A 21,476-nucleotide genomic window follows, 5' to 3' on the forward strand; every position below is an offset into this window, starting at 1 on the left:
TTTACTCATCTAGACGTAGAGTAGGCTGAGTGTGATCTTTTCACAGACTGCAAGACTTGGATAAAAGTCACCCCTAAACCCTCAGACACTACTCCTCTATTTTGCCTTTTAAAAAATATATAGTATTTTATATGTGTGCGTGTTTTGCCTGCATCTCTGTGGAGCACAAGCGTGCCTCGTGCCTGCGTAGGTCAAAAGGGAGCGTCATGTCCCTGGAACTGGAGTTAAGGATGGTTGTGAGCCACCACGTGGGTGCTGGGAACCAAACCTAAGTCTTCTGCAAACACAGCAAATAAATCAACTCCTGGGCGGTCTCTCCATACCCTCTTTGGCCTTAATGAAAAGCCTGGGCCTATGATTTCCTAATAAGAATCACTCAGCAAGTGAACGGTCTCAGTTGCTCGGGAACAAGAGACTTTCGGGCGGCACCAACGGCTGCTTCCAGGATGTCTGCGGCAAGGAAGGGCCGGCAGGTGGCCAGGCTCACCTTGCACCGCAGAGGCGCAGGCCCTCTTAGGCGGGCTCTGGCACTCCTGCCAGCGGGGCTGCTCTGCGCAGGCGCGGCAGCAGCGCGACGTCCTCACTTACGGCCGAAGCGGTTCGCGCTGAGAGTCGGTGGCGCCGTGCAGGGCACTTAGGAACCGACAGCATTGGCGCTGGTAATCAGCTCCCTGACCTCCTCCTCCCACTGCTAGATCCTCGGGACGACCTCCGAGCTTCGCGATGCGACGCGGACGGCCAGTCCGTGGACCGTCCCAGCCCGCGCGTCTGCTGCCCGCGGGGGTGAGGGGCGGGGTCCCGGGCTGGGCTACACCGCATCCTGGCGTCTTCCACTTGAAATCTCCCGGGTAACTAACTCGCGGCTCTTCTTGTTTTGCAAGACTGGTATCCGGTTGATTGCGGTTTGCAGGGTCCGCCATGGAGTCAGAGCAGATGCTGGAGGGACAGACGCAGGTATCAGGAGGCCCTTGGATTCAGAGTGGCGGAGTGTAGGGAGGCAGCGCGGAACGGGCGGATGTCTCTGACTCAATTTTGTTTTCTAGGTTGCAGAAAACCCTCACTCCGAGTACGGTCTTACGGACAACGTTGAGGTAACTCGCCCAGTTCCTCTGCCGCCTCTGTGGGTCTCTTGAGAGCCGGAGAAAATTTAGGATCCGTTTACTAGGCTACTCTGCACGAGGGAACACTTGGCTGCCGTGATCTCCGTAGGATCAGATTATAAGCGGTTTCTTTTACTAGCATGCCAGTACTTGCCTAAAAATAAAGGTACTTTGTAAATGAATGGCCAAATTCCGGAACCAGAGCTGGGTAGGTTTGGTTAGGAAAATAGAGGTTTCCTGGAGAAAATTTGTGTGTGAATAGGAGACTTGCGGGATTAAGTTTGGATTAAAAATAAAAAAAGGGGGGCAGGAGCGTTTCTAAACGTTTGTTGTAGAAACAGGTGTTAATATTTATTCGACGCTTTGCTGTTTGTGTGATACACACCCGACCAATTTGGATATATCTTTAGCCCCAGAATGCTTAAAGTTTAGTAACTTGGTAACTTGTTCCAGGTCACTAGCAAGTAAGCTTAGAGCTGTTTTCTTTTCTATATTTATTATTCTCTCTGTCTCTCTCTGTCAGTGTGTTTGTGTGTGTAAGTCAGAGGACAACTTTACACAGAGTCGGTTTTTTTCTTCCACCCTTATATGGGTTCTGGAGATGGAACTCAGGTCATCAGGTTTGGGTGTAGCAAACCTTATCCACCTAGAGTTTGTATTTCAATGTTAGGTTGACTTTTTTTTTTTTTTGCAAAAGAATTGCATTTTATTTATGTGCGCGTTCTCTCTCCCTCTCTCAATGTATATGCATATGTTTCTTTTCTTTGTTTTTGGAGATAGGTTTTCACTATGTAGCTCTGACTGTCTGGAACTCACTATGTACATCAGGCTGGTCTTGAATTCAGAGATCCACCTACATCTGCATACTGAGTGTTGGGATTAAAGGCATGTGCCATCATGCCTGATTTATGTATTTTTTTAATACTTTATTTTATGTATATGAGTCTTTTACCTGGGTATTTGTTTTTCATAAGGAGATGGTGGCAGGTCTTCTGAAACTTGAATTACAGACAGTTGTAAGCTACCATGTGTGTGATGGGAATTGAATCAAGGTCTTCTGCAAGAGTGAGTGGTTCTCTCTCTCTGTTTTTTGAGACAGGGTTTCTCTGTGTTGCCCTGGCTACCCTAGACCAGGCTGGCCACAAACTCAGAGACCGGCCTGCCTCTCCTCCCGAGTGCTGGGATTAAAGGTGTGCACCACCACTGCCCAGCTAGTTCTTACATTTTTTTTTTTTTTTTTTTTTTTTTTGCTTCGTGTTTGACAGTGTTTTCTGAGCCTTAGTGGGAGTTCTAAAAGTCCCATTTAGGGCTGAGTACTAGCACTTTAATCAGTTTGAGTCTTCATTTCTTGCTGACCCCTACAAAAAGAGGTGTCTCTGACCAAGGCTGAGAGCTGCACTAATCTATGGGTAGAAACAGAAATATTTACACAGTTTAACAACATGACTTTTTAGAAAAACAACAATAGTAGGTGGCTCGCTAGAGCTATGGCCTCCAGAGCGATATAGACTTTTTTGGCCAGGTTTATGTACCAAGCAGGCATGTGGAGCAGGCCACACATCCAGTCAGAAAGTAGTAGGTTACCCCCATATACCATCATACCACTTTAACATTATTGGCTAAGTCTTGCCTGACAGGTTGGTATTGTGTCTTAGGACTCACTGCTGGGATAAACTGATTTATTTTTAATGGCCTTCCCAGTCTATGGTATATATATAATATATAAAATATTATTTATTTGTATCTTGTTTGTTTGTCTTGGGATTTTTGAGACAGGGTTTCTATATTGTCCTGGTTATCCTGTAACTTGCCATGTGGACTGTCTCTGATGACTTTGAACTCTCTGGGGTCTGCTGCCTCTACCTTCTGAGTGCTGGGACTAAAGGTGTATGCCACCATGCCTGACAATATATATTGTGTCTTGATCTGTTTTGTAGATTGATTTTTCTTTGTTATAGATGTTTTATTTCTTTTTTTAACCTAGTAATTTCTTTCTTAAAACATTACTATTTTTTAAAGATTTATTTTTTTTATGTGTGTGTATGCCATATGTGTATTGGTACCCCTGAGGCCGGAAGAAAGTGTCAAATCACCTGGAGCTGGAGTTTCAGGTGGTTGTGGGCTTTCTGATTGGAGTGTTGGGAACTGAAGTTAGGTATCTTCAAGAGCAAGAAGTAGGAGCTGGAGAGATGGCTCAGGGGTTAAGAACACTGACCTCTCTTTCAGAGAACCCGGGTTCAATTCTCAACACCCACATGGCGGCTCACAACTGTCTGTAATTCCAGTTTCAGGGGACTTGATACCCATGGCAAAACACCAATACACATAAAAATAAATAAATACATAAATAAGAACATTATATTAAGAGCAGGAAGTGCACCTTCTTTTTTTCCCCAAGATTTTTCAGACTGTGTGTGGTGGCACACACATTTAGAATTCTCAGCTCTGAGCTCGAAGTGGGAGCTGGGAGCCACAAGTCTTTAATCCCAGCACTCTGGAGGCAGAGGCAGGTGGATCTCTTGTGAGATCAGCCTGGGCTGCATAGTGAGTTCCAGGGCAGGACAACCAGGGCTGTTACACAGAGAAACCTGTCTTGAAAAACCAAAAAGAAAAAAAAAAAAAACCAAAGGGAAAAGAAAAGAATCTCCAGTTTTAGGGAGGTAGAGACAAGTGGATCTCTTGAGTTCTAGGTCAGCCAAGGGTATAAAATAGAGATATTCTCTCTCTCTCTCTCTCATCTCCAGTTCTAAGGAGGAAGAGGTCGGTGGATTTCTGGTTTTCAGGACTACAAAGGGTATAAAATAGAGATAATCTCTCTCTCTCTCTCTCTCTCTCTCTCTCTCTCTCTCTCAGGGTATAAAATAGAGATAGTCTTTCTCTCTCTCAAAGGGTATAAAATAGAGATAGTCTCTCTCTCTCTCTCTCTCTCTCACACACACACACACACGTACACACGTGCACTTACAGTTTGACCAAAAGTAACTTGGAGAGGGAAGGGTTTATTTCATCTTACTACTGTAATCAGCCCATCATTTAGGGAAGTCAGGGTAGGAACTGATGGAGAGGCCGTGGAGGGATGCTGCTTATTGGCTTGCTCAGCCTGCTTATAGCACCTAGGATCAGCAGCCCAGGAGTGGCATCATCTGTAATGGGTTTGGTCCTCTTATCAATCACTAATCCAAAAAGAAAAAAAAAAAAAGCTTCCCAGACTTGCCTATGAGCCAGTCTGATTGGGAATTTTCTCAAATGATATTCTACTAGCCTGTGTCAAATTGACATAAGAGCTAGCCAGCACAGTGCATGAGTGCTATGCCTGCATGTATGTGTGTGTATTGCAGGCGTGTTTGATGCCTATAGAGGGTAGAAGAAGGGGCAGGTCCTGGAACTGCTTGTGAGTCACCATGCAGGTCCTCTGTAAGAGCAGCCAGTGTTCTCAACCAACCACTGAGCCCCTATTATTATTATTGTTTGTATGTGTTTGGAGTTGATTCTTCCTACCTTCTACATGTGTTCTGGGATTTGCCACAGTGAGTGCCTTTACCTACTGAATCATCTCATTGGTCTTGCCCAGGAATATTTCTTTTTTTTTGGAGTGGGAGACAGAGTCTCACTATGTACGTAGCCCAGTCTGACCTTGAGTTCACAGATAGATCCTTCTGCCTCTGCTTCCTACCTGCTGGATGAAAAGGCATGTGCCACCATGCCTGCCCTCACTGCCTACTGATTTCTCAATACTCTGCTGGGAACTGTGAATTTTACTTTGTAGAGTATTAGATATTTTGGTATTTCTTCAAACATTCTTGAATACTGACTTTTCAAGGCTTGCTTCAACCTTTGTCAGGTAGGGCCAGGCTAGCAGACTTTAAGTCCAATTTCATTGTCTCGAGTATTCTATCTAATGTTCCATGTATTTTTGAGGTGTTCCCAGAGTGTGTGAGCTGTGTAGATGTCCCTGTGCCTTCCAGGTGGCTTTCCTCACGGTTTCTGGCAGCTGTATCCATCTAGACGCTAAAGCAGCCTCACTGGTCGGTTTCTGCACATCTGTGTGTCCCTCCTGCCTGCGCAGCTTTCTTTCTCCTTGTAGTGCTCCGCTTAGTTCCTCTCTGATGCTGCTGCATCCTGTGAGTTTTCTTAGTAGCAAGCAGGGAGTAATCGTAGGGTTTACCTCAGTTATACCCCCTTTTTGTTGTAACTATAGTATACTGTAAACCCTCCTAGACAGGGTTTCTCAGGCTGGCCTTGAACTCACAGAGAACTGCCTGCCTCTGCAGTGCTGGGATCACTGGCGTGCACCGCCCCTGTAATAATTCTTTTTGTTTTTGACCGTAAACTTGACCTTACTCTCTCTTCTATTTGTCACAGTAGTGCACTGTGATCGTTCTGTCTTTGTGTTTGGTGGTCTATCTGTATTGTGTATATTTAATCCATGGTAATTGACTGCCCCTTTTCCTGATGTGACAAACTATCTCGACAAAAGGAACTCAGGACAGAAGGGTTTACCTTGGTTCGTAGTCTTGGGGTTCAGTGCATCATGTAGGGAGAGTCAAAATGGGGCGCTTGAAGTAGCTGGTCATCTATGTCCACAGTCAGAAGAACGCTGCAAATGCTCCCGTCCAGCTAGATTTCACCTCTTGAAGCAGCCAAGGACTGAGGTCCAGGACTGAGCTGTGTGAAGGTTGCTGCCCCACCCTCCTTATCCTAAGAAAAATAACCCCTGCATGTGTGCCTACAGAATGACTTAATTTAGATAATCCCTTCCAGGTGCTTGGTGTCCTATTTCTTACATGATTCTAGACCATGTCAAGTTGGTGGCCAATATTGACTGGCACATTGACTTAACTTAAGCATAGCAGTTGACACGTCAGTGCTTGAGTGAAGTTAGTTAAGGGCGGTATATAGGAATTGTTTATTTTGGTAATGATTTATTTAAAAAGTTTTAGTTGTATGTATGTGTATGTGCCTGTAGAGGGGTTAGGCCCTCCAGGGACTGGAATTACAGACATTGTGAGCATGTGAGCTGCCTGATGTGGGTGTTGGGATTGCATTCTAGTCCTCTGAAAGAGGAGTACTCACTCTTGGTTGAGACAGGGTTTCTCTGACTGTCCTGGAACTCACTTTGTAGACCAGGTTGGCCTCAGACTCACAGACATCCACCTGCCTCAGGCTCTGAGTGCTGGGATTGAAGGCGTGCGCCCGTACTGCCCTGCTCCTTAACACCAAGTCATTTCTTCAGCCCTCTTAAACTGTATTTTACATTTTTTTTTTGAGATAGTTTCTCTATGTATCCTTGGCTGTGCTGGAATTCATAGAGATCTGCTTGATTCTGCCTCCTGAATGCAGGCATTGAAGGTACCCCAGCTCAGTGCCCCCCTTTAAAAGATAGTTACCTGTAGCTCACGCTGGGTTTGAACTTGCTATGTAGCCGAGAATGATCTTGAATTCCTGATCTTTTTGCTTCTACCTACCAAATGCTGGGATCACAGATAACACTACCATACCTAGTTAATGCAGGGACTGAACCCAGGACTTCATGCATGTATATAAACTCTCTGGAATTGCTGTTTCTTATTGGAGACATTGTAATAGCTTGTAAATGAGTAGTCCTTTTTTTTTTTTTTAAATACACAAATACTCTGATAAGTTAGGACTGTGAGCTGCGCTGTGGTGGCACACGCCTTTAATCCCAGCACTCGAGAGGCAGAGGCAGGCAGATCTGTTCGAGACCAGCCTTGTCCATAAGAGCTAGTTCCAGGACAGGCTCTAAAGCCACAGAGAAACCCTCTCTTGAAAAGCCAAAAAAGGAAAAAAAAAAAAAAGTTAGGACTGTGTTCTTCACTACAATTAAGAAGAATTTGTTGGGCTGGAGAGATGACTCAGCAATTAAGAGCACCCATTCCCAGCACCCACAGGGCAGCTCATAACTGCCTATAACTCCAGTTTCAGGTGATCTGACACTTCACACATGGATACATGCAGGCAGGCAAAACATGAATACACACAAAATAAAGGTAAATTTTTTTTGATTTATTTATTATGTACAGTGTTCTGCCTGCATGCGTACCTGCACCCCAGAAGAGGGCGCTAGATCTCATTATAGATGGTAGTGAGCCACCATATGGTTGCTGGGAATTGAACTCAGGACCTCTGGAAGAACAGCCAGTGCTTTTAACCGCTGAGCCATCTCTCCAGCCCCATAGATTTATTTATTTATTTATTATGTATACAGTGTTCTGCCTGCAAGTTTGCCTGCAAGGCAGAAGAGGGCACCAGATCTCTTTATCGATGGTTGTGAGGCAACATGTGCTTGCTGGGGATTGAACTCAGGACCTGTGCAAATACAGCCAGTGTTCTTAATCTCTGAGCCATCTCTCCAGCCCCCTAAAGTAAATCATTTAAGAAAAAAGAATTTAGAACAGCCCGAAAAAAAAAAAGTAAAAAAGAATTTATTGCTTGGTGTTGGTGGCACATTCCTTTACACCCATTACTCAAGAAGCAGGCAGATCTCTGCGAGTTCGAGGCCAGTGTGGTCTATAGAGTGAGTTCCAGGAGAAACCCTGTCTGGGAAAACCATAAAATTAGGGGTTGGGGCTGGCGAGTTGGCAAGTGTTTTTGCAACAGACTGAGGTTGGATTTCCAGCACTGTCACGCAATTTCACCCTGTCTATAATTCTAGTTCTGGGCAGCCTGATGCCCCCCTCTGGCCTTCTTGGGCACATAATTTACATAAATTTATGTAGGCAAAACACTAATGCCCATGAAATAATAAAAACAGGAATTTGGGGATTGGCTTCAATTTCTTTTGGCGGAGGGGTTTGCTGTCTGGTGTGTTATAGTCACGATCTGCTTTCGTTTTAGTGTGCTTTTCCCATTAGTTTTTGTTTGGCTCTCAAAATAATCTTGTACTTTGGGGTATTCATTTTTTTAATTTTTTTTTACGACTCTAGAGGATAGTCGAAAATGAGAAGATTAATGCAGAAAAATCATCAAAACAGAAGGTGGATCTACAGTCTTTGCCAACCCGTGCCTACCTGGATCAGACAGTCGTGCCTATCTTATTACAGGGTCTTGCTGTGCTTGCAAAGGAAAGGTGAGTTAATACTGTCTGACAGGAGATAGAATGTGGGGTTCCTGTGCCCCAATACCGCTAGTTATGTATGCTGGTTCTTTGCTATAGTGTTTATGTGCAGTGATGTCATGCGTATTTTATTTTAGAATACATTTATATATGGTGTGTGTTTTGTGGTAGACAAATTTTGGGAGTCCTGTTCTTTTACCATGTGGATCTTGAGGATTGAACTCAGGTCATCAGACTTAGTATCAAGCACCTTTACTTGCTGAATCATCTTACTGGCCCTATTGCTGTTAAACTTTATTTTATTTACTTATTTTTTCTTGTTTGTTTGTTTGTTTCTTTTTTTTTTTCCCCCAAGATGGGGTTTCTCTGTGTAACCTTGGCTGTCCTGTAACTTGCTCTGTAAACCAGGCTGACCTCCAACTCAGATTACCTCCCCAAAACTTTGATTTTTAAAAAATGATTTATTTATTAATTTTATGTGTGTGGGTATTTTATATGGGTGTATGTCTGTGCACCATGTGAGCCAGAAGAGGGTATTGCATGGAGATTGGAATTACACAGATGATTTGTGAGTCACATGTGGGTGGATGCTGGGATTTGAACTTGTGTATACAGACTTGGAAACTTAGGCTGCAGGTAATATAAAGTTTTTACCTAACTTTATAACATTGTTCTAGGTTGTCTTCATTGACACACATATATATCTCACAGATCCGCCTGCCTCTGCCTCCAGAGTGCTGGGGTTAAAGGCGTGTGCCACCACTGCCCAGCTAATACTTAAAATTACAAAAATACCACAGTAACTTAGCCACTTTACCATTGCTCTTTTTTTGACAGGTAGCCTAGGCTGACTTTGAACTCACTATGTAGCCAAGGATGTCCTTGAACTTTCAATCCAGTGCTTGGGTTGTGGGAAGTATGATACCACATTTCCAAATCTTGTTTTTGTGGTTTTTGGGATTGAGTCTAAGGCGTGATTACTCTGCCTGCTATAATATATATATATATGTATATGTATATATGTATATTATATATATTCCTGTTTTTTTTTTTTTCTTTTTTTCCTTTTTGATACAGTCTCGAAAAGCTCAGGCTGATCTTGAACTCTGATCTGATCCTTTTGCTTCTTAACGCCTAACTGCTAGGTTTGCAGTTAGGTTTCACCCAGATCCATTGTCCATTTTCCTTTGTTATTAGAGCTTATCTATTTGAAACCTTTTTGCCTGTGCTTGCTTATTGTTTTTATGACAAATTTATCAAGAATTGATTTTCTAGTTTTATGGAGTTTGACTTTATACAGTATTTGACATATTGTGGTATTTGCTGTAATTTGTATTTCTGTCCAGTAATTTGTTCCTTAAGTTTTTTCCTGGTGTCACTGTTGTCTCAAGTATAGGATTATTATAGTCTCCTTGGTTGTGGCTAGACTTCAAACTGAGGACCCTGCTCATGATAGGCAAGCACTCTGCTATCAGGCTACGTTCCCAGCTGGTTGCAAAGGACTCTTTTTGCCAGTACACTTGCTCATCAGCAGTAACTTCTCCCTTCGGGAGCTGTTCTCTTATTTCTACATGCATCACTATAATCCTCACAGAAATTCTTTTTTTGTGTTTTGTTTTATTTATTTTTATTTTTTAGCAGTTCATCGCCTTAACCACTTTGCCACCTTGTCCCTATTTTTATTTTCGTTTTTTAATTTAATTTAATTTTGGTTTTTTGAGACAGGGTTTCTCTGTAGCTTTGGAGCCTGTCCTGGCCCTGTAGACCAGGCTGTCCTTGAACTGCCTGCCTCTGCCTCTGCCTCTCTTGTGCTGGGATTAAAGGCGTGTGCCACCACTGCCCGGCCTCCCTGTTTTTATTTTTTAATATGTGTGTTTTCACCTGCATGTGTGTGTGTGTGTGTGTGTGTGTGATTGTTTGTGCGTGTGTGCACCACATGGGTGTCGGGTGTTCACAGAGGCCAGAAGACGGCATGGGATCTCTTGGAATTGGAGTTACCCTGGTTGCTAGGCAACAGTAGATGCTAGGAATTGAACCTCGGTTCTCTGAAAGAGCAGCCAGTATCCTTAACCACTCATCTTTGTGTCATCTCTCTAGCCCATCTTTTTTTCCCCAAGGAGGGTCATATGTAACTCATGCTACTTTGGATTAGTTATGTAGCTCAGGAAGGCTATGGACTCATTTGCATAGTCTGTGTCCCAAGTACTGGAATTACAGATGTGAGCCATCATACTCAGCTTCTAATTTCTTTTTTGTGTAAACAAATAAGGAAATTTGTTTTGTAAACTAGTTAGTTTCTATTAGGTGTGTGCTGTGTTTTAACTCTAGGACAGTAATAATTGCTGCAGTAAATGGAGGTAAGTTAGTAACATAGATTAAATTTTGTTATATTTTAGCTGTGTGTGCATATGCATGTATGTATGCCTGAGTGTAAGTGTGGAGGTCAGAGGACAACTTTGAGGAGTTGGTTTTTCTCTTTTTACACATGGGTTCTGAGGTTGTCAGGCTTGGTGGCAGGGGGTCTTACCTGATAAGCCATCCTGATGGCCAAGATTGATACATTAGTTTATTTAAAAGTTGTGTCCTGGTTGTGGTGGCACACACCTTCAGTCCCATCACACAGGCAGATACTGGCTGGTCTCTAGATGGTTGAGGTTCGGGCCAGTCAGGGAAATGTTGTGAGATACTGTCTTTAAGAACAAGAATGGGCTGGCGAGATGACTTGACACTCACTGCTCTTGCAGAGGACCTGTGTTTGTTTCTTAACACCTACGTGGAAGCTCCCAGCCATCTGTCACTCCGGATCCAGGGCATCTGACGCCTTCTTCTGGCCTCTGTGAGCATAAACATACATGTAGGCAAAACACCTATACATGCTTAAAAGAAACACACACACACATGCACACACACACACATGTACACACTGTCCATTAGAGCATGTGCTTGGAATACATAAGGCTGTTACTGACTAAGTGAATACAATAAATACTTGTCTTTTGCTTTTGCTTGGTTATTTATAAGATAAGATTTACTTATGACGGAATATATCTTGACTCTGCTGTTGATGACTGGATTGTGGCTGGGCTGGAGTAAGAGCTTAGTGGTAGAGTGTTGCCCTGGTGTGCCTGAGGTCCCAGGTTCAGTCCCCAACACCATCCCAAAAAGGTAATCTTTTACTTTTTCATTTTTTTTCCAAAGAAGGCTGGTATGTTAGAAATTCCATTTAATCTAAATTTTAAATCACTATTATTGTTTTATTGGGACAGGGTCTCAAGTAGCCTAAATTGGTTTCAAATTTCCTTTGTAACTTTGATGACCTTGAACTGATCGTCCTCTGTGTCCTGACCTCTGCCCATTGCTAGGATTATAGGTGTGCACAACCGTGCCTGATTAAAATTCTAAATACTACTATTAAATGCTAAAAGAAAAAACTAGGATGATTTTTAACTAATAATAGGTTTTTAAATAGAATTCTTAGGCAAAGAGTTTTTGTAAAATCAGTCATTAGGTTAACCTAATTATTTGGTGAAAGTGGGTCTGTAGGCAGCTCAGATTTTGCTGGTAAGGTGGGTTGGTGTGAGCAGTTGGGTGACTGAGGCAAGAGAACTGTTAGTTCCTGGTGGACTGGTTTATGTAACTTTCTCAAGAAATAGAAAAGAAGGGGTTAGAGCTCAGTGGTAGAATGCTTGCTTACCTTGGATGCTGTTTAAAATGCAAAAGGAAATTATTTGTTTTATTTTTTGAGACAGGGTCTCTTTACATAGCCCTGACTGTCCGGAAACTTACAGAGCTCCTCCTATCTTTCTAGTGGGGGCAACCTAGGCATGGGGTGATGCACTGAGGAGGCTGAGGCAGGAGGATCTCCTAGTTTGAGGCCAGCTTGGTTTACAGAGCGAGTTCCAAGACAGCCAGAATCTACTCTGTCCCAAAAGCCAAACAAAAAGGCAAAACCTGGAGAGATGGCTTAGTAGTTAAGTGCACCAGCTGCCCTTCCAGAGGTCCTGAGTTCCATTCTCAGCAACCACATGGCATTGTACTACCATCTATAGTGGTATCTGGTGCCCTCTTCCTCCTGCAGTCAGACTGATCATACATATACATATATATTATATATTACATAAATAAATCAATTTTTTAAAAATAGGGCTTCTGTGTGTAGCCCTAGCTGTCCTTGAACTTAATCTGTAGACCAGACTGGCCTTGAACTCAGAGATCCCTCTGACTCTGCCTCCCCATGCTGGGATTAAAGCTGTGCTCTACCACCTGACTGATTTCCTTCCCCCAACATAAAAAAAGGACATGTGCCACACATTCCCCTTGCACAGGGAAATTTTTTTTCTTTCTTTTTTTTTTTTTTTCCCGAGACAGGGTTTCTCTGTGCAACAGTCCTGGCTGTTTTAGAACTAATTATGGTAACTCCGTTTTTTGTATGTTCACTTGCTTGCCTTCCTTTTTCTTCCGCACCCTGCCTTTTGGAGTAGGATTTATGGTAAATGTGGAGTTATTTGAATTTATAAGTGGTTTTCTCAGGTGTGAATTGGTTGTTGTAGCATCATAAATATTAATTTAAAAAATTTGGGCTAGCAAGATAGTGAGTAAAGAGCCTTGCCACCAAGCCTGATGCCTTGAGTTCTATTCCCCAGGACCCACATAGCAGAGAGACTTGCTGTCTTTCACACAAGTGCCATGCCCCCCACAAAATATATAATAAACGATATGGAGGAAAATTGAAATGTCTCTTTAAAAAGAAGCAGGTTGTCTAAATGAATGTTAATCATTGGACCTTCAGTCATCTGTGAGTTCATCTGGGTGCTAATGTTGCTAATGGCATGTCCCTTATTGTTTTTTGTTTTTTTTTTCTAACTGAAGGATAATACTTCAGAAACTACACATACTGTAGGCATACAGCTTGAGTTTGTTTTGCTTGAGGCGCGGTTTCTCTGTATAGCTTTGCACCTGTCTTGGAACTCATGAGGGCTGGCCTCGAACTCCCAGTGATCTGCCTCTAGGATTAAAAACATGTACCACCACTGCCCGGTTTGCTTTTGTTTTTTTAAAAAAGGTTCTCACTGTGTAGCTTTGACTGGCCTGGAACTGGCTATGTAGACTAGGCTAGCCTCTGTCCCCAGAGTGCTGGACCATCTTGAAACTAAACACCTATGCTATATACACTAAGGTCATGAAGCTGAACACTACTTCTGTAAAGGCATTTGCTGAGCAGAGCAAACCTAACCAGTTACCTGATTTCAGTATCCAGAACTCACATGAGGGTGTTGGGAGAGAACCGGCTCCCAGTTGTCTTTTGACCTCCACATGGGTGAGACATCTGTTCCCACCATGCATACATGCAATAATAATAAATAAAGATTAAACAAGATGTGTTTTTTTTATTTTTATTTTTTTTCCCCATGTGTTTTAGAATTGAGTTTGTATTGGTTTTAACTATAAAACAATTTAAGTCCTTTTAAATATTGGCTGCTTAGTTTGCCTGTCTCATTTACCATATTATTACAGATAACCTTTAATTGGAAATGAAACATCCATTTTAAAAAATGGTGTAGCCAGGCAGTGGTGGTGCACACCTTTAATCCCAGCACTTGGGAGGCAGAGACAGGCAGATCTCTGAGTTCGAGGCCAGCCTGGTCTACAGAGTTCTGGGACAGGCTCCAAAGCCCCCTAGAATCCCCCTCTCCCCTGCCTTGAAACCCCCCTCCCCCACCTTGAAAAACCAAAACAAACAAACAAATAAATTAACGTATGTGCAGAATATCTAACCTTTGCATTTCTTTTCCCTTACAGACCACCAAATCCCATTGAGTTTCTAGCATCTTATCTTTTAAAAAACAAGGCACAGTTTGAAGACCGAAATTGATTACTTGGGAAGAAAAGAAACATTTGGTTGCTACTGTAGATTTACATGATTACGAGGCAGCTTTAATTGCCATGATTCCCCTCCCCACTCTGGAACCTTCCGGACCACAGAACTCACTTCTGGAGTTGCAGAAGAGAGCAGCATATCCTCTGTCTGATTTAATCACCATACTTATTTAATGAGTATCATCTGTGCAATTTTTTTCTCAGATGGTCTTTTACTTTGTTTTTAAAAAGACCTTCAAAATAAACTGTTAAAACACCATTACTTTATAGTTTTTAATGTTTGTTTTCATGAACTGCTTGTAGTTTTGAGTGTGATACTTTGTAGTTATCATATAATAGCCACCACATTTGCAATATTTTATTTAAATGGCCTCTGGAATTGAACTCTGTAGAGGAGCTTTTTTCCACTTTGCAGAGAAGCAGGGGAGGTTGCCTGCTTAAGACAACACTGCTGGTAAGTGCTTACACGGGCATTCAGTGCAGTCCCACCAGTGTTCTCATAGCTAAGCAACAAGTACTTCAGCTCCTTAGTTTTGTTGCATCTCTGCAAAACAATAGGGGGCTGAAGAGGTGACATCTTAGGGTATTTGTTGCTCTTTCAGAGGACCCAGATTTGATTCCTGGCACCCACGCAGTGGATCACAACGGTCTAACTCCAGTTTCAGGGATCTGACCCCCTCTTCTGACAAGGCACACACAAGATGTACTTACATACATTCAGGAAAACATTTATACATATAAATTTAAAAAGAAATACGTAGTATTTTTGTATTTTGCGTGTATTTCTATTGTCCCCCATGAAGAAATTGAGATAAAGTAGTGTGATGAAAGCTAGGGGCCACAATTCACTAGAACTCTTGTTCTCAAATGGTAGGCAAGTTTCCCCCTTCGGTTATGTATGGGCAATGAGTGAGGTGGGATTCTGCTGACAGGGTAGAGCCCAGGATATTATGTATCTCAGAAGGTACAGGACAGTCCATGTACCCATCTCTTCCTCTTAGTCACCCAGTTCAAACTAAGAGTGGTATTAAAGTTGAGAAGCCCTGCACTGGAAGCATATTAATCTTGTCATTAGGTTAAGAGTCTGTGCAAAGGTGATGTTAATCAGATGCCTCCTGTAATTCCCCTTAATGGCCATGCACTGTGGTACATACTTTTAATCCCAACACTGGGAGGCAGAGGCAGGTGGATCTTAAGAGTTCAAGGCCAATTAGAGCTACATTAACAGTTTATTCATTGTTTTCTTTTTGAGGTAAGGTCTCTACATAGTTTTGGCTGTCCTGGAACTCAGATCCTTCTGCTTCTGCTTCCGGAGTGCTGGGATTAAAAAATTTAATTATGACAGGTGGTGGCTGCTCATGCTTTTAATCTAGCACTTAGAAGGCAGACACAGGTCGATCTCTGTGAGTTCGAGGCCAGCCTGGAAGTGAGTTCCAGGACAAGGCTCCAAAGCTATACAGAGAAATCCTGTCCCGAAAAACCAAAAAAGTGTATAGGGGTATATTGGGAGATTCTGTCCCAAAAACAGTTGTGGCATCTGGCTGCCCATCTCTCCCTCCAAAGAGAACAGCCATGTTTACACTGGGTGTTCCATCTAGGCCAGTCAGGGCTACAAAGTGAAGCATTCTGGAGATCTTTAAAAACAGATTTAATTTGTGTGGGGGTATGTGCATGTAATTGTAGGTGCCTATGGAGGCCAGAAGAAAGCGTCAAGCCCCCTGGAACTGGACTAAGGGATGTTTGGGAGCTGTCCAATGTCTGCGCCGTGAGCCAATTTAGGTCCTCTGCAAGAGCTGCACGTGTTTTAACCTTGGAACCATTTCTTCAGCCCAAGAACTTATATTTTATTCGTCAGTGTGGTCTTTGCTACGTTTGCTAAGTAATACAAGCTCTTGGGAGAAAGAAGCAATCTACCCTTTTTCTTGTCATTGAAATTTATCACAGAGCTTTCCTCATGACAACACTTGAGAACCTGGCGAAAAAACCCAACCAATAAAAGTCTATTCTTAGGGTATTAACTAACACCGTATTTGGGTATTGAGCAGCTAGTTTCATGCGAAACTATGATATACCCGTTGTATGATTTTGATCCCAAATACTTTCTGGGAAATGGGCAACTGTTACACTTCCTAGTTTGGAAATCCTCCACTTCAAAGCCAAACCCACTATTTTTGTGATTCTACCCAACTTGTAAAGGGATTTTTGCTGCCGACCCATACGTGGAACACTGGGATTTAATAAGTTAAGGGTGACACTGTAGTATGCCTTACCCGAGTGTCAACACCCCGCCCCCGCTCCATTCTACCCAGTAGGAAATAACTGAGACGATCTTTGCCACACCGCAGTTACAGCTAAGATACAATTAGTACATATAACTCTGTCAAAGGCACTATTAGGTGGTAGGGACGAGCCTGGGAAGCGAAGGCTGCATTTTCACAGCTCCCCTACTCCCCCAGGGCCCGCTTCGCCGCACTCCGGTTTCTACAAATGAAACTTCTCGGCGCGGCCCCAGACTTGCATTCCTGGGCGACACCCCGAGGATGGGAATCCACCAAGGACGCCGTGGCAGGGGGAACCCCAACCGGACTGGGCGGGCAGCAATCGCGTGCGTGTGTGTGCTGAGCCGGCGGCGCGCGGGGACAAGTCAGGCGACTCGGGGGTGGGGGCTGGGGAGGGAAGGGGCTCTCCCCGCCTCGCAGCTGCGTCCTGCGCCCCGCGCCCTGCCCCCAGCCTCTGCTGGCGCTAAACCCCGGAGAGTGGAGCGTGCACGCTGAGCCTCCTCGGCGGGCCCGGCCGCGGCGCTGGGCATGCTCAGTGGGCCGGACCCGGTAGCGCGGAGAGTAAGGACGCGTGGGCTTCCCGGGTTCAGGGCCCGGCCCCGGGCAGTACGGGGAAGGGGGAGGGGTTAGCACCGACCGCCGCCACCGGGCCCGAGGCCGCCCGACCCCGGATGGCTCGGAGCCCGTCCCGCTTCCGCCGTTGAGCGCGCCGCACGGCGGGCGGAGGCGCGGGGCGGGGCCGGCGGGCGCGCGGCAGGAGGGAGGCCTGGCGGTGGGGGCGGGGCGGGTGGGGGAGGGCGCGGAGTCACGGGGGTGGGGTCAGCAGGAGGCTTGGCAGGCCGCGCGCGGCGGGGCCGGGGGCGGCTCGCGGAAGCAGCCCGGTCAGGGCAGCGGCGGTGATTCCGCGGCTGCCGCGAGGCTCCGGCGAGTCTGCCGTGGGCCGCATCTTCGGCGGCCGGCGGAGTTTGTGGTGATTGTTACCGCCGACCGCTCCGGCTGCCATCTCCTCTTCTTCCTCCTTCTCCTCCTCCTCCTCCTGGGCCGGGCCGGTCCCCTCCCCGCGGCCGCCTCCTCCTGGGCTGGGCCCGCGGCGTCTCGTCCCCTCGCGGAGCCGCCGCTGCCGCCGCCGCCTCCTCCTCATTCATCCTCGTGCACCATAGGCGGCACAGGCACCAAGATGTCCAACCGAGTGGTCTGCCGGGAAGCCAGCCACGCCGGGAGCTGGTACACCGCCTCAGGTAGGGAGCCAGGCCGCCCGGCTGTCGAGCTGGGCAGCCGGGGCCCGGCGGGCGGGGACGCGGGCGGAGGGCGGCGGGCGGCGGGAGCGGACCGCGTGCCGAGGGAGCGGGCCGGGCCGTGTCGCCTCCCCCACCCGGCACTCGGGCTGGCCGCCTGGCGCCCGCGGAGTTGGGCGAGGAGTTGCCGGCCGGGCCGGACCGGGACGAGCGCGGGCTGCGGGACTCCCAGCCTCGCGGACGGCCGCTGCCGCGGGGAAGGACGAGCCGAGAGGACCGAAGGCTTTGCCCTCACCTTCGGGACACCCCGCGCCCCTGGAAGGAGTGACAAGCCGTACTTTTCTCCCCCACCTCATGTTGCCACGCTAGGTCTCGCTTGGAAGATCTGTCAGCCGAGGGCCTCTCGGGGATTTGTCGCTTTGTATGTGGAGGCTTGGGCAGAGGTGCTGCCAGGCAAGGGGCTCTGGGTGGCCTCCTAGCTCTTTTGTCAGTGTTTGCATTGTTACTGTCATCCAGGGGCAGCTGGAGATGGCATCAGCACTTTTCCCGAGCAACCCTTTTCAGTATCCAGCGCTCAGCACCGAGTGCTGGACTACCTGTCCTGTTTGTTAGCTTAGGTTTAGAGAGAATTCTCCCTAAGTCTTGGCTGCAACCTCTTAACAACCACCATGTGCGGTTCTTTAGGTAAGAAAGGCTAGGGCCGTTTCCCATTAGTACAACTCTCGTGATAAGAATTGCTTTTTGAGGTTATTTTTAGGGGTCACATTTCTGGTATGGTAACAAAGAAAAGTTCCTCCATGATTCCTGCTGGTCTCTAGTCTAGCTAGGCTTATCTACAGCCGGCTCTGAACTTTATGTTTTCCTTTGCAAGTACTAGGGCTGGATAGCGACACGATTTTTTTTTTTCTTTTGAGAAAACAGACAATTTGGAAGGTAGTTATTTATCTTCTCTGAGACAGTTCGACCAGCTCTTGAAGTACATGCCCCTTCTAAGGCACAAAAGAATTACAGTTGAGTTTGGAACTGCTAACAGGTAGCTGCAGTATTCGCATTAAATAAGTATGACCTTTTATGCCTACAGCGTGGTTCCCTTCGTGGTCCTGAAGTACTTCAGAGACTTGGAATCAGTTCTCACAACCTGAAAATGTCAGTTAAGCTGTTCTTGTGTCAGTGTATGGGGAAACAGAGACATTTAGTGCTGTCCCCAAGACTAGGCCGGTGGTGAAATAGGAATCAAGGAGGATCTCTGGCTCCTTCCTGAGTCTGCCCCTTTTAAATCCATACATTATTGGCTGAACCACACCCTTAATCCCGGCACTCGGGAGGCAGAGGTGGGCGAATCTCTGTGCATTTGAGGCCAGCCTGGTCTACAAAGCGAGTTCCAGGACAGCCAAGGATACAGAGAAACCCTGTCTTGAAAAACAAAAACCAAACAGACAAACAAAAAGCCAAAAACAAAACAAAACAAAAACCCCAAAACCAAATTAATATTATTCATTGTTAAACAGCAGGCTTATAAGTGTCATTGTCTCCTCCCCCACCCCCATGTTTTGGAGAATTAGTCACATTTTTTATATCATGGCAGTCTTTTGGCATTTATTCAGTGTGGTTTTCTATACTTTTGTTTATTTGTTTTTTTGAGACAGGGTTTCTCTGTGTAACATCCCTAGCTGTCCTGGAACTAGTTCTTGTAGACCAGGCTGGCCTTGAACAAACAGAGGTCTGTTTGCCTCTGCCTCCCAAGGGCTGGTTAAGATTAAAGGCCTCGGTTACCACTGCCCAGCAGCGGTACTTTTGTTTTTTGAGACAGGGTTTCTCTGTAGCTTTGGAGCCTGTCCTGGGACTCGCTCTGTAGACCAGGCTGGCCTGGAACTCACAGAGATCCACCTGCCTCTGCCTTCCAAGTTCCAGATCAAAGGCCTGCACCACCCACTTTGCATTTGTTACAAATGTTGTAAACTTTGTTATAATTTACTTTAGAATGTGGGCAAATATTCCAGAGAGAATTTTTTTAGATGTTAATCTTTTTTATTGGTAGTAAAATTGGACACAGTTGACACTTGATTTTAGAATTCCTTAATGTTCAAACACAAGATGTAGCTTTAATCTGGTTCAAAAAATCCTGACTGTAGATACTTCCTTAAAAGTGTTGATAGAGGTAATTATATTCTTCCCTAAAATGTGGGTAGACTTCATAATACCTTACTGGACTTCTTGGAGTGTGTGAAACTCTAATTTGTCTAATATTGAGGAAATCAAAGTAAAAACTTAAAGCAGTTTAGTTTTAGAAGCCGAATTTGTATCCTAAAAACAAATGAAGCAAAATTATAGGTATGCAATGTACAATTGGTCTGATAACTTGTACCTGTAGTGTGAAGATAGTGTACCTATGTTGAACTAATGACCTACTATTGGGGAGTTTTCCTCGTATTCTGCTATTGTTTCTCTAGTCAGCTAGTCCATAAAGAACTGAGGAATTTACTGGGTGGTGGTGTCGCATGCCTTTAGTTCTAGCACTTGGGACTGAGAGGCACGGATCTCTGTGAGTTCCAGGATAGCCAAGGCTTCTCAGAGAAACCTTGTCACAAAAAAAACAAAAGAAACAAAAGAACTGAGGAAATATGTGTTGATTGTCATTTTGTGTCTTGTCTAGTATTCAGGTTGTACACATGAAATGAAAGAGTATTCGTCTATTGATTCAGTTAACTAGCTATATCAGAAAAAAGATTGTTGTACATTATTACTTATATTCATACCCATGTCTTTATCTTATTTACCCTTTGCTGTATGTTCGATCTGTTGACTGAGAGTGGCATAAATTGCTGCCTGCCTTCAATGAACTTAGAATTTATTTGAAAGACTATACTTTCAGGGATAATTTCTATAGTTCGTTACTAGAATTTCTTTGAAGTAAATTATAACTACAGAGCAGCAATTAAATATCTGTTAAATTGAGATAGTGCATTTGGAAGTTTTGAGGCGGGTGGAGTCATGCAAAGGCAGGATTTTAATTGTGCTCTGAAAGAAGGATATTTAGTCAAGTTAGAAACAGAAGGGAAGAACACTGGATTGGGAAACAACATCCATCTACAGAAGCAGGTAAGTGTAAGTAGTCCAATTTAGTAAGAATGGGCAGTTCTTAAGTTTTGGTTTGAATACCTGGGATAGTAGATTGGAGCTGGAAATGTCTGTGAATGTTAGGCACTATCGGAATTGTACCTATTATGCCGGGAGCACCTATGGAGATTTTAGAGTAGGGTATTAATACAGTGCAAGTGTCATTGTAGGAAAGCTAATCTCATAGGAAGGTTAATCCTCATTTCCTTACCAACAATGATCAGCAAACTAACAATGGCTCACATCCCAAGTTCACCCTGTAAACCTTAAAAGAAAGTTCATTAGCTAAGTTTTATTTTTATAAAGATGTATTTTAATTATATTTAATTATCTTTGTATCTGTGTAAGGCTATGTGCATGTGAGTGCAGGTGCCCTCTGAAGCTAGAGTGATTGAATCCCCACTGGTGTTGGATGCTTTATTTTCTAAGTGGGTGCTTAAAAAGCAAAAAGAAGGCCAGGCGGTGGCAGTGCATGTTTTTAATCCCAGCAAGTGGGAGGCAGAATCTCTGTGAGTTCGAGGCCAGCGTGGTCTACAGAGAGAGTTTCAGGATAGGATCCAAAAGCTACAGAGAAATCCTGTCTCGAAAAACCAAAAAAAAAAAAAAAAAAAAAAAAAAAAGCTAATCATGCCAGAGGCAGTTGAATCTCTGAGTTCTAGGCCAGCCTGGTCTACATATTGAGTTCTTGGAAAGCCAGGATTGCACAGAGAGACCCTGTCTTAAACAAACAAAAGTAAGATTGTATGTGGAGCATAAAGCTGAAATGTTTACTATTTGGCCCTTTATAAAAAGA

General features: G+C 44.6%; 2 protein-coding genes and 1 pseudogene across 4 annotated transcripts in view; all 3 read left to right on the plus strand.

Annotated features, from left to right (window-relative positions):
• Positions 1-559: 559 nt before the first annotated feature.
• Positions 560-14,311, plus strand: Dpy30 (dpy-30 histone methyltransferase complex regulatory subunit). The gene is made up of 5 exons (XM_048416257.2): positions 560-659; positions 882-954; positions 1,044-1,091; positions 8,045-8,187; positions 13,975-14,311. The coding sequence occupies exons 2-5, from the start codon at positions 919-921 to the stop codon at positions 14,045-14,047; spliced, it is 300 nt and encodes a 99-aa protein (XP_048272214.1). The 5' UTR covers positions 560-659; positions 882-918; the 3' UTR covers positions 14,048-14,311.
• A 2,521-nt stretch (positions 14,312-16,832) lies between these two features.
• Memo1 (mediator of cell motility 1) overlaps positions 16,833-21,476 on the plus strand; it is a 90,535-nt gene continuing 85,891 nt past the window's right edge. The window contains exons 1-2 of one of the 3 annotated variants that reach the window (XM_085691248.2): positions 16,833-16,892; positions 17,492-17,569. In XM_085691248.2, the coding sequence (XP_085547374.1) occupies positions 17,509-17,569 (61 nt within the window). In that variant the 5' untranslated portion in view covers positions 16,833-16,892; positions 17,492-17,508. Of the gene's footprint in view, positions 16,893-17,194; positions 17,570-21,476 lie in introns of those variants that run through there. The other 2 variants (XM_085691247.2, XM_085691249.1) reach the window with 2 other exon arrangements.
• On the plus strand, positions 20,423-20,513 carry LOC125388342 (small nucleolar RNA U3; annotated as a pseudogene).

This window comes from Myodes glareolus, chromosome 6 (assembly GCF_982192425.1).
Source record: "Myodes glareolus chromosome 6, mMyoGla1.1, whole genome shotgun sequence".
NCBI classification, from domain to species: domain Eukaryota; kingdom Metazoa; phylum Chordata; class Mammalia; order Rodentia; family Cricetidae; genus Myodes; species Myodes glareolus.